Here is a 19,815-nt window from a genome sequence, read left to right on the forward strand (position 1 = left end):
AGTGTGTGTGTTTATATATATATATATATATATATATATATATATATATATATGCACAAGTGTGAGTGTATACATACAAATTATGTTTTCACCGAAAATGTAAAATAATTAAATAAATATTAGCAAAGGTGGAGTGAGGGTTCGTTTCTCATTTTAAAATCCTGCTATTCTAGAATAGGCGGAGGTCAATGCTGTCATTCACGTGATGGACGCTAGCTGCATCTAATCAGTTTCGAACCCCACCCTCTTTGGGTTTACTTCCCTTCTCTGTACCACCGGTTGAGGCTGATATGAATGGCAAGCATTCTGGCGACTCAACGTAGCTATCCCTCACTCAAGGGGCGGGGTAAGGAAAGATTTTTGGCCAGTCGTATATTGCGATAGGCGTACCCTTGCGCGTGACAGTCCTCTCCCACTTCCTGCTCGCTGCTGTGCGGGTGTCTGAGGAAGAAAACTGGCTCCTAGGTTGCTGTGCTGGCTTTGAACTCGTCTGTGTTGTTTTTAAATTAATTAAAGCAATTTACGAGTTGCTCTGTTGCAGTTAGCAGACCGTCTGCAGTTTGCTTGTTCGGACCTCCAATTTTGCGCTGCTATCTTTCTGTTTAGTTTGTGTCTCGAGAATTCGCCGCCATGCCTGCCGTATCGAAGGGAGATGGGATGCGGGGGTTGGCCGTTTTCATTTCGGATATCAGAAACTGTGAGTATGGCCTTTGAAGCTCCTGGGAACTCGTCATCAGACCTTAGGGAAAAGGTTCAAGTCTAATATAGGGGAGATAAGATATTTGCAGGGGCTGTCAGTGAAGTGACCTTCTTTTACAGGGGTTCTCATTCATTTCCGGGGGTGCGGGATTATATATTTTACTTTGAAAATATATGCATTTTAGAAAATAAAAATGTGATTGTTTTGAGAACTCTACCTAATCATTGTCTGTGCTTTGACGGTTGAGTTTGACTCATGTTCCTAACCTTTTGTTTTTTATTCATTTATGGAGTGGAATGCGTGAAATAAATATATCCAGCTTGGCTCTCCCTTCTATTAGTTGATATAGGTATGAGGACCTTACCTACTTTCATTCGTTCTACTGTGGTTGCAGCAGTAACTTGACTATTGCCCTTTATTGCAGATCAGCTTGTATTCACATGAGCCTTGGAGGTTTTGAGTAGGACTCGATCTTCTTTTTTTTTTTCCAATTACTCTTGACAGTTGCATTGTTTTGATGTCTCGAAAGTGTACCTTCCCGACACATGTCATACTTTAAGGGTGTGATGATGGTGGTCGAGGGAACTATTGTATTGCAGTGGATCTCTGCCTGTCTTTAACACGTTTGGTTGCTGCATTCTTTTCCATAATGCAGTAGGCCGTTTTTCCTTCATCAGTGAATTTGGGAAATGGGCAATTTTCTGCAGTGATTGGATTTGACTTCTCCACCCCAACTGAACTCCGCTATTCTCGTGGTCAAAGGTTGACAGTTCAGAGCAATCTGGTTTTGCGTTAGAAGCTTTTGTAGTATTTCTTTTCTGTGCCGGGACGCCTCGCTGGAAGTCTTAAGAAGGGGATAGGGACTGTTGAAATGAAGCTGTTCTAGCTTGTAGTTTATAGGAAGGTCCAGAAACCACAGACACATGAGAATATAATTTATAGCTGATGTAATGTAAGTTGGTATTTTGTATGTTTTCTGAACTAAAAATTATGCTTAATCAGACAAGTATAACGAAGAACCATTCCTGTTAAAATGTTTTTTAATTCTTCATGTTTTTCAGTGATGAAACAACCGAATTTAGCTTGTTTTCTGGATCTGTTGTAGAGTTGCTATTTTGCACTGACAGTAGTTGTCTAGTAACCCAAATCCTTAGGGAAACAAGTGTTTTACAGTAGTGGTTGTGCAGTTTGGGATGAAGCAATTTTAGGTGAGCATCCGTTTTAAGGTTATATTATAACTACTTTTAAGAATCTCTTGAAGTTATTGTAGTCTCAAATAGGAAGTCGTTGGATTTGCAGCTACCTGGCAGTGTAATCCTTGGCTGGAGATGATTGGCACTGTTGAAGTGACACCCTTACCCCATGTGGAAAAGAGGTTGTGGATGGATGGTTGGATTTGCAGCTTTTATTTGGGTTGTCACATATGATCAGAAGCCAAGCTAACATGAGAAGCCCGTTAAAATAGCTTACCTGAAGAATGTGCACATTTTTGTCAGATGAATCGGAATATATATGCATAACTTTTTTTTTTTTTTTTTGTGATCACATAAATTTTTTACAGTTCAGTTTTCATGACTAGATGTTTGGTTCACAGTTGCTTTTTTTTTTTTTTTTTTTTTGTCAGAATATTTGTAAGAGTAGGTGGTGTTGCAGCACTACTTTTCGTGTGGCTTTTTGGTGGGTAGAAGTAGTGTTTGTTTTTCGTAATCGGAAAAGTTCGACTGGACGGAGCCCATTTTCAGCAGAGGCAACGGGAGTAAAGCTGCATCACAATACATTTATATTAATAAGTGAATTTAAGACAGTTCTCAGAAAAAGTTACATTTCTCATTAAAAAAAACCCTCCAAACTTAAATATAACACTGGTATATGCGGTGAAGCATTTACATCAATTATAAGTCTATGCAGTTCTTGTAGTTCTACATCTTGCAGTATGTTAATGGAATAATACTATAGAAAGGAAATATAACGTTTAGTATTCTTGCATTTCAGTAAAGAAATATTTGCAAGGAGTTCGACATATGTAATGAAGCAAGTTATAAAATTGTGTAGGAAGGGGGATTTTGGTATTCTCTAGGTTTATAGAGTTTGAGATATAATGAATTAAGTTATAAAATTATTTAGGAGGTAAGAGGAGATATTAATAGTGTATAGGACGATGGTGGTAATAGCATATGACTGAGAGAGCATGGTATAGGATTAGTTCTAATTATGCTGCCTGTTCCAGGTTGGTGTACCTAGAAAGTTTATAATTTAGTTATACAGGGGATTGATGCATGAAAAGGGGTGTAGTGGTGGATGGGTTCAGTTAGAAAAAGAGAAAGATGAGCAGTGGTGTTTTAAGGGGAAGGTGAATAAGGGGAAGGTGAATAGGGTGTATTTATTAAAGTGCAGGAGAGAAAGTTGTTAGGAATGTAGTGATTCAAGTGGAGGAGGGCAAAATGTTAGTGATAAGCAATAAAAAGTCTGCTTTCAGTAGCGATATCAACCTGGTGATGGATATGAGCATGACCAGGATGTGCTTAGTAGAAACATTTTTAGCAGAACAGAGGATGATTTTTTTTGGGGGGGGGTGTAGGATGGTATGTTTAATTTGGGGATTTTTTTTTTTCTAGAAAATGTATCTGTTTGTATGCCATAACTAGCTGAGAGTATGTTATATAGTTACTTTGCTCTGGCCAATTTAGCTGTTTTAAGGCTTGGCAGTGGTGACTTCGATGCGCAGTGTTGGTAGTAAATTTAGCTAACTACTGCCCATAAGATCCTTTACCAGCCAAACAATAAAAATCTTAATGCCTTGCATTCTTCAAATAAACACCTAGTTAACATCAACAAGTCTCACAACTTGGCAGGGGACTCTGTTCTCAAACACAACTGGGAAAAACTGGAACCTTCCTATCTACTAAACTTACTTTCCTTCCTTACCACTCTTCAAACAAAAACTTAAAACCTTCCTCAAAACACACTGGCTGTGCCCTTGTAGCAACCCTGACTAACCTATCATTACTGCTACTAATATCTTTTCCAACTGTACTCTCTCCTATAAATTAATTTTCTGTAGTGCAATGGAAAGCGTATTAAGAACATGGATACTATTTTAGCCACTAGCACATGCATATATCTTGTTCTAAACTTTGTATATAGTTTTTGAAATGTACTGTTAAATGCATAGAAATATCTTCTGTGTCTACTTTTTGTTTTTTGTAACAAAACTTATTGCCTGTTTGTGTCTGTGTTGGAGCTTTTTTCCCCGGGCCTCTACTGAAAATGGATATGTATCCAGCTAGACTAGCTCGGTCAACAAATGTAAAATATCAAATAAATAAACTTTGTTGTAACAGGAGGCTAGTTTGAATTTTGGTGTAAACCTTACGTTTGTAAGGATATGTTGGAAGCATATAGGATGAGATTAGGGTTTTTCTTGCTGGATCTGTAAGGTATTGTTTTGCTCTGTAAAGGGAGCCAGGTTTCTGATGGGTCTTAATTGTTTGAAGAATATGTTGAGCAAATTTTAAGATTATCTGTTACAGTGCCTAGTAATTTAGTAATTGTTACTGTCTCAGTTTTAGTATTATTTCTTCAGTGGTAACCAAAAGTGATTTGTTTTTGATTAAAATAATGTTTTGGGGTGAAAAGCATCAGTTTTGTTTTATTGGGATTAAGGAGTAGGTTTGAAGTTTTTAGCCACGGTTTGATGGGAGAGAGAGAGAGAAATTTTGAGTGATTTTCTTGAAGTCTGGGTATTGTGAGGGCTGTATATATTGGTCAAATAGTCTGTGCTGTGCTAGATTTGTTTGGTCTATAGCAATGCGAAGCTTGTTTATAAAAATATTTGAGAGGGGGGCCTAGTATAGAGCCCTGAGGGACACCTGTGGTAACTGGAAGAGGGGTCCTGTTGCCATTTGACTGCTTATTGCTTTCCACATAGATAACTAAGAAACCCTTTTAATAGAATCTTAAACAGAAGAACACTTCTTTTTTTTTATAATGTGGCTTAGCTACCAGGAACTGTATTAGTTAGATGAAGGTTACTGTTTTTGTGACACTCCAACTTCATGTGTGGATGGAATATTTCTTTAAGAATGTTTTCTATTGTGCTCTGCAGTTTACTATTAATTTATAATGTAAGATGTTTTTCCATTGTATGCAAAAGTATTTTTTGATAATTTGTGATTTCTAGGCATTTTGTAACTTGTTTAGTTTGTATATTCTTTTTTCCAAGTATGTTTCTATTGGACAGCCATGATGCTTTGGGTTAGTGCCCCAAGGTAGTGTCTGCAGTTAAATGTTTAATATTTTCTCTTATGTGGGCCTTGTGTGGTTTTGCATATGAAGTTCAGAAATGCTTTGGAGGGGAGGGGGGGGCTTCCAAAGTGGTAGAAATAGCTTCCGATAAAGTAGACTCTTTTAAGGAGATGTACTTAAAGTAATACAGACTGCAAGAAAGACTTGGCCAAGCTAGCGTATTCACTTTGTAATATCAGTACCTTAAACCTCCTGTAGTAGAGGCCATTGGAGTATATGCAGAGGACCCCTTAAGGACGCATGAAGTTTTTCAGCTACATAGCTTTTGAAAGTCTGTTATTTTTCTTTTTTTACTTTAAGTCTTTACGGGTACATTCAGGCTAGTAAAGCCAAACCCCACTAGCTATAGGCATGCCATGTTTCTGGACTTTTTGGGGACTCATCAGTACCTCATAAGTGGATTGCTTGACTGTGCCTTAGAAACGGGGCTTAAAACCCAGGCTGGTGCCTATAACAATTAAGGTGCCTGCAAAATATCCCAAACATCCAGGCAAAAAGATTACACAAACAAAACCATCCACTAAAGACTGCAAGAGGTCACAAACTGTTAGAAAAAAAGGCCCAAAAGTAGGGACAGATTTTTAGATGTTGCTTTTATAAACTTTAGAAAGTTGCTAGAATAACTGGGTTTGTGTTGGCATGCATTTTCTGAAGGTTATAAAGTCTGGAATTCAAATATGTGGCTTAAATCCTCAGTAACTTGCCAAAAAAACACAATTTTTATGAGGAACAGACCAAAATGAGGCAAAACTCTGGACAGTTGAGATGTACGAATCACAAAATGCTTAATGGTTACGTCCCTCATGGTGTTGACTTGTTACTCATTTTGTATTTCAAAGTGCATTTCTTGTTTTGCATTTCACCACTTTGGTAACCAGGTATATTGACTGTTCTAAAGTCTCACATTTTTAGCAATTGCAACCCAGGCTAGAGAGAGAATATAAAATGGTGTAAGATTTAATGTTTCATGGAATGTGACAAATACACAAATTCTATATGTGTATAAGTGATATTCAAAGTGATATTCAAGTTAAGGCAAGTCACGATAGTTCAGTTTTAGTGCAGTGAATCTGTAAAGTGACTACAAGTAAATGGTCAAGATTTAAGGGCTAGGTAGGGTGTTTGTGGAATAAATTATTAGGTTGTCTTACAGTTAGGAGAATTGCTTAGATTTTTTTGGTGGTTGTATATGGATGAAGGTCAATTTAGTTATGTAATAAAATGCCAGAGTGGTTAGGTGCAAGAAAGAGGGTAAAAAATGTTAAAAAGGGGTAGCACACATCTTTTAGGAAAGGATCATTGAAACAGAAAAGTATGTAGTTTTGAGAAGTGTTTAAAAAACTTACCATCATCATCTTCTTTCGGCTGTTCCCGTTAGGGGTCGCCACATCAGATCACCTGTTTCCATTTCTTCGTGTCCTCTGCATCTTGCTCTGTCATACCAACCACCTGCATGTCCTCTCACCACATGCATAAACCTTATCTTAGGCCTTCCTCTTTTCCTGTTACCTGGTAGCTTCATCCTTAACATCTTTTTCCCAATATACTCGGCATCCCTCCTCAGCACATGTCCAAAGCAACGTAATTGTGCCTCTATATATGTATTAAAAAAAACTATGTATGTATTAGAAAAAATGTTATTCTGGTTTGGTAGAAAGCATGTCAATAATTTGGGTAATCATAATCAGCAGAACACAAATTGATGTCTTACCCAAGTAATATTTTAAAGGCTTGAATTTACGTTGCGTAGGTATGAGTGGGGCATTTCAGATGGCAAGTTCAGCTTTTGAAAATTCTCATTCTCTGGTAGAGGCATTAAAAATGTAGTCTGCTCATTGCAGAAGATCCAAATTTTGTGAGAGCAGTGGGTAAGTAAAAGTTTTTATTTTGAGCTTCTCTGCAAGGGGTTGAGGATGGCAATTGGAATGAAGTAATGTAAAAGTAAAACAAATTGGTAGTAAGTAGAGTTGCCCTGTTCAGCCAGTTATGGTTTGGTAAAATGAGATGGTAGTGGTGCTGTCTGTTGTCTGCTGCAGTGACAAATCTGCGCATTTTTTGCAATTTTTTTAAATTGCTTTTAAGTACAAATGTAGTGGCTAAGCTTATCATGGTCTTCTAGCATGGACACATGTTGATGTTGGAGTGTTAAAGGAGCAGATACATAATGTAATAGCATTTTTTAGCTGTAGGTATGTAATTAAGTGCGATGTTGACCAGTATGGCTGGAAGTTGTGAATGCAACTTTGAAGTTTTTTCCTTAAAATCTGCCCTCCCCCACTGTTTTGGATCAGGAAACATGTTTTGAGTTGCATAGAAAAGGTGCAGTAGCCAATCTCTCTAGTTTTGTTTCAGGTGATGTTGGTATGTATGGGTTTTCTTGAGGTATAAAATTAAGTTTTTTAAAGACTGCAGATGTTCAGGTGTGCAGTAAATCCGACTGTGTTGGTATTTGGACGGGAAATAGCTACATTTATCGATGAGTGTGCATTTTGGAATGATTAAGTATTAGTTTGAAAGCTTATTGAAGTGCGTTACAGGATCTGTGTCGTTGTCATGACCAGACTTCTGTAGCATTAAGATTGAGAGTAGTTGTTGTTTGAGAGTATAGATGTTTTATTATTTGTGCAGAATTCATGAGTATGATTGGTAATATTGAAATGTAGTTTGCTTTCTTTATCTCTGTATTGTTTAAATTCCAAATTTTAATTTTATTTTGCAGGCTCTGGGTAAAGTATAGCTGTAGACATTTCCTTGTTTGTTCTTTTGTTGACTGTGGTAAAGAAATAATAAGTTTGAGCTGTGAGTTGAGGATTCACTCATTGGCGTAGGCCGGGCAAACAGAGTGGCCTGTAATTCTAAATGCATATAATTTGTTTCCCTTGCTGCTGCTCTTGTGAAGTAGAATCTTAATCCTGTATGCTTTTCCATTTTTGGTATCCAGTCCTCCCATGATGTATTTGCAGTGTCAGAAATGTGATTTATGTTTTTTTTTTTTTTGCTTTCTCTTCTCGGGTGTTTGGTATGTCAGGAGGCAGGCTAATTCGACCTGTTCATCTTCTCTGGAGGCAAGAGCCCTGAAGTCCATTTGCTTCTCTTAGAGGTGAGGGTTGAGTTGTACGGTCATCCATTTTCGGGGACTTAAGAGTTCTATGTAGTCCTTGTAGTTTAGGGGTATGTTTGCTACTTCCAAAGGACTGATGTGCAGTGGCTGTTAAATGAAAGGCTTGTTTTCTGCTTCCAATATAAAGATGCTCTCTCCATAGTCCTGCTGTCTTGAAAACAAAGTATTTCAGGTAATCCCTGGTGTCCATCTGGGATTCTAGGCTGAGGTTGCATCAAAGGCATTTGCTTCTTAATTCTCTTCTTACAGAGATGCAAGTAGGAATTAATTAGTCGGTCTTTCTCTTCTTGGCCAGCTTCTCATGTGCCTGGACCACTAACTGAACCCACATCTACTAGTGGGGACTTATCTTGCTAACCACAGAACTGGCTGTTCTTGATGAATTTTGGTATGAATCCCATCTGGTTCCATTGTGTTGCTTATTTGTATTTTTTTCGTCTGCTCTTTTCCCCCGCTGATTAAGTTGTGCCCCCAGCTGCTGTTTAGACTAGATCTATTTATTCCTTTCTCAGAACCTTATAGTCCACTTCCTACTGCAGCAACTCTCACCCTATAGTAGTAAGTATAAGCTGTTGACCTTGGGGTAGTGGTTGGGATCATCTTTTTTAAGCCCAAACATTCCCTTTGCGTGCTTACAGCATGCAAGGGTTTGGTGTACAGTGGGTCTTTCAGGTGTACACCCATACCTCTGCACGCGTATAATCAAATAGCCCTGTTCCTCCTTGTAGACAGTACTCTTAGTCCATGCTTATTTGAGAATACTGTATGCATGGTCTGTTTTTCACTTTTTAAGTGAGATTCCACAAAACCCTGTTTTGATCTGCTTCCTATTAGCATAAATGATAACCCTGTTTCTGAGGATTGCTGCATTGAAGGTGTTGTAGTTAATATTGTTTTTTCAGGCCTCCGTTTTGACTAGATAAACCAAAATATTTTAGGAAAACAGTTGCTTACACATCTACCTTCAAGTAAAGCCACAAATTCTCATTGCTAACTAACTTGGTCAAAGCCATTTGGTATAGCATATCATTTCATGACAGCTGTAACACTGCTTCTGGAGAATTTTCTTGATATTCTCGTTGCTACAAAACATTTTCAACGTGTTGGCAAGCATTTCTCATGGTCTAATGCCTTGGCTACATCCAGTTGTTAGGTGTGAAATTTAAGGCCACAAAGTCTATCTTCAAATTCCCATGCAAATTAGCTTACTTTCTCCTAGGCCAGAAGAACTGTAAAGAATTGGATAGCCAGGTAGAAGCTTCCTACATAATAGGAAAGCAGCTTGGGCTTCTTTAGCAACGTGGAGTTTTTCAAAAGAGCTTAAATATGAATGATCCCTGCTCTATTTAATGTAGCTGTTATCAGAAGCAATACACTGCTGGCGTAGCCCTGCTGCATGGTGTTTAAATGACTGTGTACATTCCTTTTCTTTCTACACACTCATCCATGATGTGAACTGCTGGCCAAGGATGCTTCCTAACTTTTGATCAACTGAATTAGATTTTTTTTTTGTTTGTTTTTTTGTACTTTATTTTGCCTTCTTGCCCCTGCTGATACCTAGACTTGTTTCACCCCTTCCTCACAGGAGCTGGTGAAATCTTGCTCGGAGCTGTTTATTCACTTAAGACTCTTCTATCCCTTTCTGTTTGCATTGTACTCCTTATCAGTCCGTGGTGTGGAAGACAGTCTCCAAACTGCAGTCCAAACTTCTCTTGGCCTCATTCCACTTTCTTTCCCTTTCTATTTATTTGCTCCCTGTATCGTGGTTCCAAATTTGATTTTTCTAATTGGTATATGCAGGGGAAGGAAAATACTGATGCAGTGTGTGTGCGTGTGATGTTTGCATACCACTGCACCAAATGACCCACTGAAGCTCCCATTCCTTTAACAGATTAACACTAGGCATGTTTTTACAGTGGGGGTGGGTGGTGGTGGTGGGGGTTCTGTAGCTGTGTTAATAACTGGGTTTCCAAGATGCCATCATGTTACCATAATTCAGCCGAATCTGCACTGGATATCAATGAAGTGGTGAATTATTTATAAGATTCTTGTTTTGGTTTACCTGCAGTTTCGTAAGTGTGATCCATCTTGCCTATCAGAACTTTTAATGGATATAATCCTCATCATACACTTTGGCCCAGTCACAAGGCCTCCTGTCAGTTTTTCCTTATAACCTCATTTCGTGTTTTTTTCATTGAGTTAACAAGGTCTTGTGTTGTGGAACTTGCTCTCTGGTTGGCTTTGGGACTCTCTCCACACACACGTTAGTAGTATTCAAGAGTGTTAAAACACACTTGTTTGAACTAACTTGTAATTGACCAACGTTTGTTTCCTGCTTTCATTATTTTGTTGTATTTATTAATTTTTGCCTGTGCTGGGGTGCCTTCTGTGCGGAGTCTGCATGTCCTCCCTGTGGTGGTCGCGTGGGTTTCCTCCGGGTGCTCCGGTTTCCTCCCACATCCCAAAGACATGCAGTAGGTGGATTGGACACACTCTAAGTTGGCCCTAGGTGTGTGTGTCCTCTGTGGAAGGTTGGGTGCTGGGCTGGCAACTCGACACCATAAAACTTCACTGCCAATCTTGAGCGGACAGATGATCCGGTGTGGCGACCCCTAACTGGGAAAAGCCGAAAGAATAATTCGTTTTTGCCTGTGTCTTGCATTCTGTGCTTATTTCTTAATTTGTACAGTGTCTGGGCTTTGACACTTAAAATGTAACTTGAACTTGGGATGCACTTTCCATCCTGTAGTAGTGAGTATCCAACTCTAAGCAGAAGCCCTTTATCCCTTTAATCAAGATGGGTGAGCTGAAAGCTGCTTACTTTCATCTCATGTGCTTGTCTTCTACCATATCTATATTGTTTATCAAATCCATGTTGAAAGGGTTGCATCTGTGTACACCATGGAGCCTGGTTGGGTTGGATGTGTTTGCTTCCAAATTCATAAACTCATGTAACGCATTCCTTTCCCAGTCTTCAATATATGATAATTTTCTTAACAGCTGGGAAATTCCCTGCTCTGCAGATGATGGCCACTGTTATTTTCTTCATCCTAAGCAAAGTCCTAGTCTTCTAAATGTGTATGCTTTTCCCCAAGGTTCGTTTTCCTCCAGAGCCTTTTGATAATCAAGCCTCCCATTATTGGACTGGAGCTCATCCTTTCCCTTCATGCTTGGGGTCCACACGTTGCCATGGGTGGTAGGCTTTGGAAACACTTCTTATGAACAAAACACCATCCCTAGGCTGGGGAGACGTGAGATCCATCTTGCTGTAGAGGCCTGCAATGCTTTCCCTTACATACAGGCTTCCTCACACCGTAAAGGCTACCAGCAAGAGGTATCTTGATGAGCTGATTGCCTGTTACATCACTGTTTCTTCTTCAAGGGATTGTAACAATCCATAGCATGCTGGACAACTGCCTGGACTTGTGTCTCTTGGGCCATAATTGTGACCATAGTCAGGGCTTTAGCCCCCACTGTTACTAGAGCTGCTGACTGCTTAAGCTCATATTGTCCACTGTTCCTCTTGTTCCCACTTTTCATTGTCTTAGGGCAACATTATCCCAGTTATCAACTTGTCTGGACAGCTGCATCTTGCTCACTGAAAACTGTAACTGTTCTAAAAAGGACTATCTTCCTGAATTGCTGCCCTAGATTTCAGTGATTTTTTTCTTTCTTTCAAATATATGCAAAGGAAAATTTTAATCTGGGAGCCCTTTTTTTCAAAGCCTTTCTCTGTGTTGAGAGTCATGTTATATTCTGACCAGCTCATCATTATCATGGTTTAGAAGTTGTATAATTAGTATTTCTGAGTTAGTCCCCCCCCCTATAACCCTGAACATAAGGATAAGGGTATCTCTCTAAGGATCAGTACAGAATCACTTCTTTTTAGTCGTCAACTCCTATGCTGATTCCTTTTATGAACTCCAGCCATTTTATTTGTGGATGACCTGGGTCACTGAATAAGATCCAGGCGTTGCCCGACAACTCCTCCTGTACTCACTTGGAAAATAATAAATTGTGGTTTAACTATTTGAGTGTTAGGCTAAAATAAAAAAAATAAAATAAAAATGTAAGCCTTTTATTTGGGGCACTTAAATGTCTTTCACATAATCAACATGCTGGGTTGCAGTTGCAGTACCCCCCCCCCCCCCCCCAGAAGCTAATAAACTTGGAGATTCTACTGGTTAGAAATTTACAATGTTGAGCACTTCTTTTGGTTAGACCCTCAGTGTCGTCCTGGTTGAATTTCACAATGGTATAGCAGTTATACCTACCATGTAATCTGTCACTTTAACCGAAACTCTGGCCAAAAGAATTGCTTTAACATCTGTAGTGTAATGTAGATCTTGTTCTTTCTTGAGTTACCACGGAGTGCAAGTGGCTTTCACTCTACCATTTCAGTGTAGTTTCTAAGCTGGGACATCAGTGCATTATTTTGTTAAAAGTTGATATTACTCATAATACCCAGTTATTAAGTCCTAGTGTGCAGCTGAAGCTTTGGCCTTAAATCTCTTTCAAGATGCGAACTGTTCATTTGCCACCTTGGTACTCTTCTTTAGATTGTTACTGTAATCATGCTCTTAACATTTGTTTGAATGTTTCTCCACAGCCTTTTCACTTTGGGCCTCCAAACAAATTAACTGCTTGCCTCTGTATGTAGGGTATTTTTCATCCAGTTCAGAGCTACTAGCTTGCTTACTAACTAGTAAGTAGGTTACCCTTAACTACTAAATTTAGCCTGTTTTTTGTTCTGCTGGCTTTTCAGTTATTAAGTAATCCTCCTGTTTTGGTGTGCCCCCCCCCATTCTGTGCTGCTGCATTCTGAAGTAGTGTGATACTTTGAATTTTGCATTAAATGAGGTTTTGCTTGGCCCTTGTGCCACTCAGTTCCTTAGACAATTTGATAAGAGGGAAGTTAATTCAGGGAGTGTTTCAGATTTTTCAAGCCCCCTCTCCCTTTTGCAAATCTTCCAAATTCTCTCTACCATTTTTCCTTATAAAAAATGCAAGTAACCAATATCTTTTTCAAAAAAGGACAGTCTAATACTTCAGAATGACTGTCAGCATTCTACCCCAGCCATATTCTCCCTCCCCTGGCCCTATCTTTCAAAATCTGTCTCAGACACTGGATCCTTATATTCCCCTTTTTCCAATGTACTGTTTTAAGCATCTAGCTCCAGTTTTAGCTTGTTGCTGACATTCACATATTTCTTTAGACAACTTGCTTATTTTTGCAGTCTTTCCACAGATGTCAGGAACCTTTAACATGGGGTTTAATCTCTTTTGCCCCTCTGGGATTCCACATTGATGTGCAAAAGCTGTCCTTGACCCTGTCACACTGATTGTGTTTCTGGGCTGCCTTGTGGACACTTCTTGGCAAAAGGCTTTTTTTGCACAGGAAAATGTAGATTTTTATCTGAAAACTTTCCTGAGCTTCTCCAATCATTCTTGGACTAGGATTATAGGGTCTGTGGTCTTCATGACTCCATTTGCCAGGTTATATATGAAAAAAATTCAGTGGTTCTTCAAAAAAAAAACAAAACATGAGCCCAATATAGTCATCCTCTTGAATTTCAGATTCCAATTTTGGGATATGTGAAAAAAAAACTGCACTGGTGGAGGCAACAAATGACTCTACAGCAGTGCCTTTCTCCTTTCCATAGATCCCCAGTCACTCTGTATCTACAGATGCCTCAGATTTTGCTTGAGGGTAGTGGTTTCTGTGGAGGTGAAGGTGCAAGGCCTACGAAATTCCTTAGACAAGACATGATGTTTGCTGTGATCCATGACATAAAATCTCCTTTTGAGGTGATTACAGACCACACCATAGTGATGAGAAACTTTAACAAGTAGGGGGGGTATATGATTGTACCCTCTTTGCAAGCTGGCTGTGATGGTGTGGGAGTTAGCTCTGCAGCATTGTATAACCTTCCAAGCATTTTGGATTCCGTTGTAGCAAAGCAGGGTGGCAGACAAACGGAGCAGGACAGACGCACACAAAATAGAAATTCAAGGGTCTCCAGCAGTTGTTCCAGTTGTGGGGAATACTGCAAATTGATAAATTTGTCTCCTTTCAGAATGGACAATTGAACTAGTTGTGCTCTAGGATTCCTTACATATAAGTTTCATTCTCATGGCAGAGATGGTTCTCTAAGCATTTCTACCCTTTCCTCTAATACTCTGGGTAATTTTAACAATTCAGGACGACTCTACAAAAATCATTGTGGTGACTTAATTTTGGTCTATGCAATACTGGTTCTCTTTCCTTAATGAATTAGCCAAAGGCACTTAAGCTTCCTCTCAGACTGGACCTACTCGCACAAGACCTGGGAGTTTGATGTACTCCACTCTTCACTCCAACTTCAGCTGACTGCATGGATGGGAGGATTCAATTTTGATTAATTTTAGGCACCTCTGTTATAAGTATGTGCAAAAGGTACTAAAGTAGGGAAAAAAACTGCTGTTAAGAAATCTTGTATTGACAAGTAGAAAAGGTTTTCTGTTTGGTGCCTAGACAATAAGCGGGGCCCTATGGGGCATTATGTACTACTGTTTCTGAAATATTTGTGCAAGTTACTTTCATTTGCCCTGTCTTACTACTCTATCAAGGTATATCTGGAGGTCATTTCAACATATCTGCCCATGGATCCTTCTTAAGGGGTGTTCATATATTGTCTGTGCTGAAAAAGTTCATTATTTTTTCCTGTGAACCATTGCATTAGGCTGATTTTTAAGGTCCATTACTTGGAAGACTGTTCTTGTTGCTTTGCCATCTGTAACAAGAGTATCAAGGCTCACCCAGCATGAGAGCTTGCAGTTTAATTTGGCTTTCTATAGGGCTAGGGTCTCATTAGGAACAGGTCCCTCATTTATGCCCAAAGTTGTTTGAACCAAGCCATGAATCACCCAGTGTACTACACAGACCTACAAAACCCAGGGAGAAAGGATTCTACATACTCTGGATGTGCATAGGAAGCTTGAGTGCTATTTTGACAGAACTAAGTCCTTTATGTAAATTTTAAGGATATGTTTTTCTTTTCGGATTTCATAAAATTTTTAGTACTGCAGGATATGCATTATGTACTGGTGTTAGAAAATTGGGCTCAGATTTAGAGTTGCACCTGAAAATCCTGAAGATTCTCTATTTCTACTCGCTGCGTAACTGTTGTCACCTATGCTACTTATTCACAACCGTCTTTGGGGCATTCTGAGTTGTTCTAGGGACAGTAGAGTCAGTCTGAAATGTTTCACATGGTTCATTTTTTGCTCAAACGATGCAACCTGTTTTTTTTTTTCAGTTTATAATGTCATCTTGAGCATTACAACATTAATGAAGTTTTAGACATATGCGAGAGCTAATTTGATTGTCCTTGTATTTTTGGGGTGCTGTTGACACATGTTTATAATTGCTTTATGTTAACATTTATTTTTGTTTTTGAATTATTTGTATTTGTTTGGATATTGCATTTGTACTATTTCTCTTTAGTTGTATTGTACAGATATTTTAGTTCTTATTGCACAGACTGCTTAGGGACGTAAGCATTGTAATGAAGTTGAACTTTTAATACTGTGGCATATTGGCTCGTGGACCAGTTTTCCACGTTAACAGAATGCTTCCTCTCAGGTTTAATCAGCTGTTTCAGAACTCTTGTGACAGATGAGTATCTTCTGTGTATTCAACATGTTTTTTTATTATGTTGAATGTCTGATTTTTAAGTTTTATGCCCCAGGCTTCTGATGAAAATTTCCTGTGAGCAGTTAGACCTTCACAATTAATCGATTTAAATATGTTCTTGTATTCTGTCTGTAATGTCTATAATTTTAAATTTTATTATGAGTGCTCCTACAACATAGTCACTTGGCATCGTGCTGACCCTTACTTGACCTCCAAAATGAAGTACAGTTGTATTTGTGCTGTTTAAGCATTCTTCCATTCAAAATGTTGTTGCTGTCAGCCCATTTTGTATAGAATTTTGAGGAGGCCTTGGAGAAATCTAGGTAGCTTATATGCATTGGACCCATGTCTGCCAAATCTGAGAATCCTTTTGATTAATGTGGAAACTGCTTTATCTTGCTATGCATTATTATATTCTGGCTCCTTTGCACTCTAGCTGCTTCATAATGCAATTTTTAAGTAATTCCATGTTTCCGCACTGTTAAAATGACAGGCGTGTGTCTCCTGCTTATAACTTTAGTGAAAGGCTGTGTTCACATCTTTGTTTCTTTAGTCAGTGTGTCCTCTCTTTAATTTGTTGAAAGGAACCTCTACAAGATAGGTGATGTTTAGATCCTCTGATACTACTGGATGAGTTCTTATATTTTCCTTAAGGAATTTGCTTTTTGTTCCAGATAAACTTGTTTTCAGTATTGCCCAGGTGTAATGTGTGGTTTGTCTTTCAAGTACGCAACCTAAATATCAGTAGTTTGTACTTCAAGCAGACCAACCAAATCAAAAACCTGCTAAAGGTAGCTCAGGACAAAGATACAAATTGCACAGAAAAAATCTTGCGCGTACCACCACAGAGATTCCACTCAATTGTGGTCAAGACCAAACTCATAAAAAAAACAACTTTTAATAAAACATTCAAGTTTTTAAAAAAATGGTTTCGGCCTCAGATCGTAATCAATTCGGCGCTCTCTTCATGCATTAAAACAAGCTCCACCAATCATTGACTCTTCTCATGGCTAACACCGCCTTTTCAACCTATCAGAGAAGTGACCATTAGGACGTCATGTTAAGAGTCAAGCCCCTTTCCTTAACCAGTGGAAAGACGCCTTCCTTTCAGAATGGGTTTTAGCGGTACTACCGCATTCAGACCGGGACTACGATCTGCTTTAAGGTTAACAATCCAATTGATTTCAGCTGTTTCTGTGCGGTTTCATACATCACCACCTCTGTTTCCTTCAAATACCTATTCAATAGCTTTAAACTTAAACAAATGTGACAGACATGATAGAGCATGACTAGCCAAAGCATTCTTTTTTATCTCTTTTCTATAGCCCTTAAATGACGCAAGATTCTTTCTTTAAACTGTCAATCAGTTTTTTTTTCTACATAATAAGCAGGGCATTTCAGGCAGGTGGCGAGATATAAGAGATGTTCAGTGTTAGAAGTAGCACTGTTTCTAAACCGATACTCCAGGCCAGTTGTAGGATGGTGAAAAGAGCTCATTGTGTCAATGTAAGCACAAGCTTTACATTTTCCACATTTAAAGGTTCCTTTTTTAACTCGTGTTGATATATTTTGTGGAAGCCATCCTTACTATATAACAACCTCTTAATATTTTTCTTATTTTTAAACGCAAACCTCGGCACTTCTACTGCTATATTTCTTAGCCTTTCGTCCTCTGTTAAAACTGGCGAATACTTCCTGATTACATTGCACATCTGCGGAGTGTCAGTGCTATAAGTGCGCATACAGCACAACATATGCTGAATATGATTTCCTCTGGGGGCTTTCTTTTAAATGAATCCTGGTCCCTATGGCAGAATAATATGGGTGCCTCTTTCCTTTGCTGATCCCTTTAATACATTGAAGCTCTAGTGATATCCTTTTCTGTATAACCTCTTGTCATTAAAATAATGTCATTTTTCTCTTTCTACTTTATAGTTTTCATCCTTGGTATATAGTCTGAAAACATGAGTTGTTTGATTTTTCATAATATTCTTAAAAACAAATCTAGGGCGCATACTACTTTTATGCGAATAGTGGTTCCTCCCTGTATCTTTCCTATATAAGGAAGTCCCTATTCCCAATACAGGGTCTGATAACTTGACATCTGAAAATTGAATTTCATCCCTGGAAGTATTCACAGTGAACCTTAAAAAGGTGGTAGTATCATTCAAATAATCAACAAATCTCCTTAATTGCAAATCATTGCCTCTCCATAGGACAAAGATATCCTCCATAAATCGTCCATAAAAAAATAAGTTGTTCTCCAAGGGATTTGTGGCCTTAAGAACCTTTTCAGATTCTCATTGGACCAAGACTAGATTGGAGTAACTGTTGGCAAAGGGGCTTCCTATAGCTACCCCCCAGCTTTGCCAGTAAAAATCACTGCCATAAATAAAGATCTAATTTTCTAAGATTAGATCAAGTAGTGTGGAAATCAGATCCATGTTCTGAACAGGTGATGCAAAATGTCTGTTTCTATCCCGTACTGATTAGGTATAACAGTGGACATAAGCAGCTTATTTATAGTAACAAGTAGCAGCTCAGAAAAGTCATCTGTTTCTTTCAGAATTAAATATAGCTTTTCAGGAAAGCTAGTGGTATCTTTTAGGACAATAACAGCCTTCAGTAGAAGCTTTTTAATTCCTCCTCAAACATAAGATGGTGGTTCAGTGATCCATCCTCTTCCTGACACAGTGGGATGCATTGGAGGGTCATCTTTGTTTTTATGGATCTTGAGTAGGCCACTAATAGATGGTATTGTAGGGTTGGCCACTTTAAAGAAGTCATAACTGGTTAATAGTCTTCATAAGCATCTCTTATAGGACATCTTGTACATCTATGATCACCTTATCCACTTCCTTCTTGGACATCTTCCTATAGGTTTTAAAGTCATTCAACATATCCTCCATCTTCTTTCGGTACTCTGTGGAGTCCATTACCACTATTGCTCCACCTTTGCCAGCTGGTTTAATCACTATATCATTTCTGTGTCTCAGCTGGTATAGGGCTTTTCTTTTAACTGGGGTCATATTGTAAAAATGTTTGTTCCTATTCTCTTGTCTTAAGTTAGCTACTTCATTCTCACACAAACATGTGAAATGTTCCACTGTTGGATGATTCACAGAAAGAAAAGTTCTAGGCTTCTTATATGGTATCTTCATTTGAGTGTTTCAGCTTGAGATCCACCCTGATTGTTTTCAGTGCCTTCTTGCATTACCGATAGTATGCAACTGTTTTTTTTTTTTTTTTCTTTATGCATTTTTCTCCACAAGTTTTATGCTTTTTGTTCTCACGTTTTTTTTTTTTTTTTTTTTTTTTTTTTTTTTTGCTGTGGCTGTCTTGCATGTAATGTGTAACAGCTGTACTAAGGGTTTGTCTTTTTTTTTTCCCTTTTTCTAGATTAGCAAATGGCTGATTATGTGCATAGAGGAAGCGCCAACTTGATGCTTGTTTCCTGCTGTGATATTTTATATTTTGGTCACTGCTACTACTGCAATGCAAATCCATAAGCATCTCAACACATTAATTGCTATGTATTCATACTGAATATTGTAGAGTCCAGTTTTCAGGCTGGACCCAGATCGGTACGTTGCAGCAAAGGTGGTATAAATCATGCTGACAAAATTAGTAACAAATGAGTTTGGTAGCTGCATGCCATGCAGAAAATGGGAAAAGCAAGATGGAGGATGATTGGAAACATGAAAATGGAAAGGGAGGCTGTGATGTCTATATATATAAAGTGAAAAAGATAATATGTTGGTATTGTGGGATATGAATTTATGTATGTATGCAAAGCTTGCCACGTTTGTATCCGAAACATTCATTTGTTTCAGACAAGTGATGGAGGCCTAAAATTGGCTACATTCTGAAAATGTAACTACTCATTCCTAACTTGTGAAACTGGAGCTGCTTCTTGGCTGTGAAGTGCAGTACTGTATTTTTTCTGGTTACTGTTTCATACCATGCATCTACTTCTGTTTTACTTTAATGCCTTTCATTCTGACAACATTAATT

The 19,815-nt window shown here is 38.5% G+C and overlaps 1 protein-coding gene across 5 annotated transcripts in view; it reads left to right on the forward strand.

Annotated features, from left to right (window-relative positions):
• Positions 1–413: 413 nt before the first annotated feature.
• LOC122811506 (AP-2 complex subunit alpha-2) overlaps positions 414–19,815 on the forward strand; it is a 2,640,839-nt gene continuing 2,621,437 nt past the window's right edge. For all 5 annotated transcript variants that reach the window (XM_044083382.1, XM_044083385.1, XM_044083386.1 and 2 more), the window contains exon 1: positions 414–697. In XM_044083382.1, the coding sequence (XP_043939317.1) occupies positions 631–697 (67 nt within the window). In that variant the 5' untranslated portion in view covers positions 414–630. The remainder of the gene's footprint in view (positions 698–19,815) is intronic.

This window comes from Protopterus annectens, chromosome 9.part0, assembly GCF_019279795.1.
Source record: "Protopterus annectens isolate FY-2018-M chromosome 9.part0, PAN1.0, whole genome shotgun sequence".
Taxonomy (NCBI): domain Eukaryota; kingdom Metazoa; phylum Chordata; order Ceratodontiformes; family Protopteridae; genus Protopterus; species Protopterus annectens.